The sequence below is a fragment of the Pteropus alecto genome, unplaced genomic scaffold, assembly GCF_000325575.1.
Source record: "Pteropus alecto unplaced genomic scaffold, ASM32557v1 scaffold50, whole genome shotgun sequence".
NCBI lineage: Eukaryota > Metazoa > Chordata > Mammalia > Chiroptera > Pteropodidae > Pteropus > Pteropus alecto.
In genome coordinates, this window is record NW_006431918.1 from 11,260,797 (window position 1) to 11,264,030 (window position 3,234).

The 3,234-nt window shown below is 52.4% G+C and overlaps 1 protein-coding gene across 8 annotated transcripts in view; it reads left to right on the forward strand.

The window, feature by feature from the left end:
• ZNF827 (zinc finger protein 827) overlaps window positions 1-3,234 on the forward strand; it is a 150,049-nt gene that overhangs the window by 139,915 nt on the left and 6,900 nt on the right. For 5 of the 8 annotated variants that reach the window (XR_001516371.2, XM_015585089.2, XM_015585086.2 and 2 more), the window contains exons 11-13: window positions 81-247; window positions 1,886-2,077; window positions 2,422-2,599. Coding sequence is in view for 7 of the 8 variants with exons in the window: in XM_015585089.2 (XP_015440575.1) it covers window positions 81-247; window positions 1,886-2,077; window positions 2,422-2,599 (537 nt within the window). In the remaining variant the exon portion in view is untranslated. Of the gene's footprint in view, window positions 1-80; window positions 248-1,885; window positions 2,078-2,421; window positions 2,613-3,234 lie in introns of all 8 variants that reach the window. The other 3 variants (XM_025042943.1, XM_015585090.2, XM_025042933.1) reach the window with 2 other exon arrangements.

Genomic DNA, 3,234 nt, shown 5'->3' on the forward strand with positions numbered 1-3,234 from the left:
GTCGGGGTGGTTTAAACGGGTAGCCGGCATGTAGACTGTTACTCTTCTCTCCCCCTCTTTGCCTCCATCCTCTCATACAGCTGCCATGTGTGTGGATTCGAGACCGAGCTCAATGTCCAGTTCGTCAGCCACATGTCACTCCACGTGGACAAGGAGCAGTGGATGTTTTCGATCTGTTGTACCGCCTGCGACTTTGTCACCATGGAGGAAGCAGAGATAAAGGCTCACATTGGCACCAAGCACACAGGTGACCATTCCTGTCGGTCCTTCTCACCCTTCCCTCCTCCACCCTCTGCCTCCCCAGAGTGCTTGCCCACCTGGCAGAAGCATCCTCATCACCGTGCGACACGAACATTCCCTTCCTCAGAAGGAAGGACTTCCCCAGGATAGCAGAGCCAAGTTTCCCTGTAGCCACATTTCCTTTGTGCCTTGCTGATCTGAAAGACTCACAAGTTGAGACAGTTGAGAGGTGCTGAGCTGTCCGCTTGTCCATCGTCATCATCATAGGCAATGGCCGTTAAAGCTCTCCCGACGCCCCAGGCTGCCGCCTTCGCATGCTGGGTCCCCCCTTTAAGCCTTATACAACCCTCTGGCGGCAGTACTGTATATAGGCCGAGAAACTGAGGCTTAACAGACGTGAGGTATTCAGTCCGAGACGACAGCTAGCATGTGACTCCAGGAACTCAGACCAGAGCAACTTTCATTGTGGAGTCTTCTCTCTGGATCAGTGCTGTTCGGGGCAGCCCTGGGCAACCCTTGGCACAGATCGAAAGTCAGTTTCGCCGGGCCAGGGCGCTGCGCACAGCATCTGCAGGCTCTGCTCCTCGCCATGAAACCGCAGCCCTGACGCCCTCCGTAGTGACGCATGGCAGGTCTGTTCGTGGGCAAAGAAAACCAGATTCTCCTGAAACAGCCCGATCGCTGTCTAGGCCACGGCCAAGACTTCACCGGTGCTCGCCCTTCGTTTCTGGCCCTTGCCATTCTGGCTAACTGCTTCCGTGTGATGATGTTAACATTTTGACTTCACCGTGCAATTATCCTCTCGCAAGTGATGGTTACAGATGACACCGGCGTGAGTCACTGTGTGAGAAGCCTGCGTCTGCAGTGCTTACAGATTACACGCTGACGTTGCCGCCGGCAGCCCTGGGTGTTGGGTCGGCCCCTCACATCGCCGCCACTTGAAGGGTTCGGGAAAGGAAACATCCCTGACAGTTGTGCTGACGATGCGCACGGCTGAGAAGGATCTCTCTGTGCTTTCCTTTCCACGTGGTTCTGTGGTGCCGACAGCAATAAAAGCTTGTTTTTGTCAGTCAGTTGAGCAGCTCTGACTTGGAGGTCTGCAGAGAGCTGTTCTGCTGAGTGAGAAGGTCCCACTTTTACAGTCGGTCTTCTGACCATAACCACATTAGCACCGTGGGCAGCAGGTGAGCTGGGAAACCCACGTCGAAGACAAATTAAATTCAGCATTTCTGGAGTGGCTTGTGGAGGGGAAGGCCGGCCTCTCTTCTGTTTCCACTGGCTTTTCGGATATTCTTTTTTCACTCTTTTCTGTAACACTCTCATTCCTCTATCCCTTTCTACCCCACAGTATGCCTGAACCGAGCTGAGAACCTTCCCACTCCCCAGCGCCCCCCTACCCCCATCAGCACCCACTTTAAGGAAACCGGAGAAACTGTAACAACTGGGAAGAAGTTAGACTTAGAATCACTAAATTGTCATCCATGGAAACTTCCCATTCACAAGTTACGGGTGCAAACACACTCACCTCCTAATTGCCACAGATGACACAGCAAAGATTTTGCTCTCTGCAGTGTTTGGGGCTCCTTGTCTAGCTAGGAAGATTGTTCTCACTTGTTATCACAGACCTGGGTTTTTTATTTTCCAGGGGAAGACAGGAAGACCCCTAGTGAATCAAACAGCCCCTCCTCATCCTCCCTCTCGGCTCTTAGTGATTCGGCTAACAGCAAAGACGATTCAGACAGCTCCCAGAAAAACAAGGGCGAGAACAACCTACTGGTCATCTCTGTCATGCCTGGGGGCCAGTCCTCACTGAATAGTGAGGAAAAGCCAGAGAAAGGTAAGGGAGGAGGCGAGGCGGGTTGGCCTACGTAACCATCCCCATTCTGGGGGGATGACCCAGTCTGGAGAATAAGCCCACATCAAGAGTAATGTTGGAAAACAGATGTTCCACCCAAGAACATTCCTTTTGGCTTGATTTGCATCCAGTAGACGGTGGGAGGATGGGGAATGTGACATGGTCTCCAAAGCTGTATGTCTAACTTCTTTTAGCACAGATGCTGGGAACAGTGCCTGGAAGGGTATAGCTGGGGGGGAGAGGGCAAGAAGGGGGATCCCGGCCCCACTCCTGCCCTCCTGTCCCTCTGCCCCATGCACCTGTACACCCAGCTTCGGTCGTTCCAGGGTTCGAATGCGTTTTTTGCAACTTTGTCTGCAAGACGAAGAACATGTTTGAGCGCCATCTGCAGATACACCTCATCACCCGGATGTTTGAGTGTGACGTGTGCCACAAGTTCATGAAGACCCCTGAACAGCTGCTGGAGCATAAGAAATGCCACACTGTCCCCACCGGTGGGCTCAAGTAAGGAAAGCAAGTACAGAACCTTTTACTGTGTTGTTATTAAACACCCTTTCCCCATCCCTACCCCATCCCCTACCCTGAAGGTTTTGGGGTCATGGAGAGGGAAAGCTTGGCATGAGGGGAGTTAGGCAGGCACTTCTGCTACCTTTAGCTGGATGTGAATTAGCCCTGTCCCTCAGGGCATCAGCAGAAAAGCCATGGCACAGATAGGCCGGGATTCTGAGCAAGCGAGAAGGCATGAGCATCTCAGCACGCGAGGGTAAACTCATGCTTACTGCTTGAGTTTTGTTCAGACTTGGTTTTAATGAACTCCGGTTAGTGTCCCCAAGTGTAAATCATTACACTGTCACAGCACTTCACCGTCTCAATTTTTTTTTCAGGTGATTTGCCATATATTTTTAAAATAAGCATTGTAACCACTCCATCCACACCCCACCCCCACATAGTGGAACCTTGCCAGTTTGAACAGGCAGGAGGCAGCCTTCCTCATGCAAAGCGCAAAGCCCATGTGCCTCTCGTGTTCCTGCAAACATGCCTTATGCCTTCCCAAGAAGCAGAATGGGGATCTCCCTGCATGAAATCTGACCTTTTCCGTCACGTTATTCACAGATCCTTCCCCCCCGCCCCGCCCACCC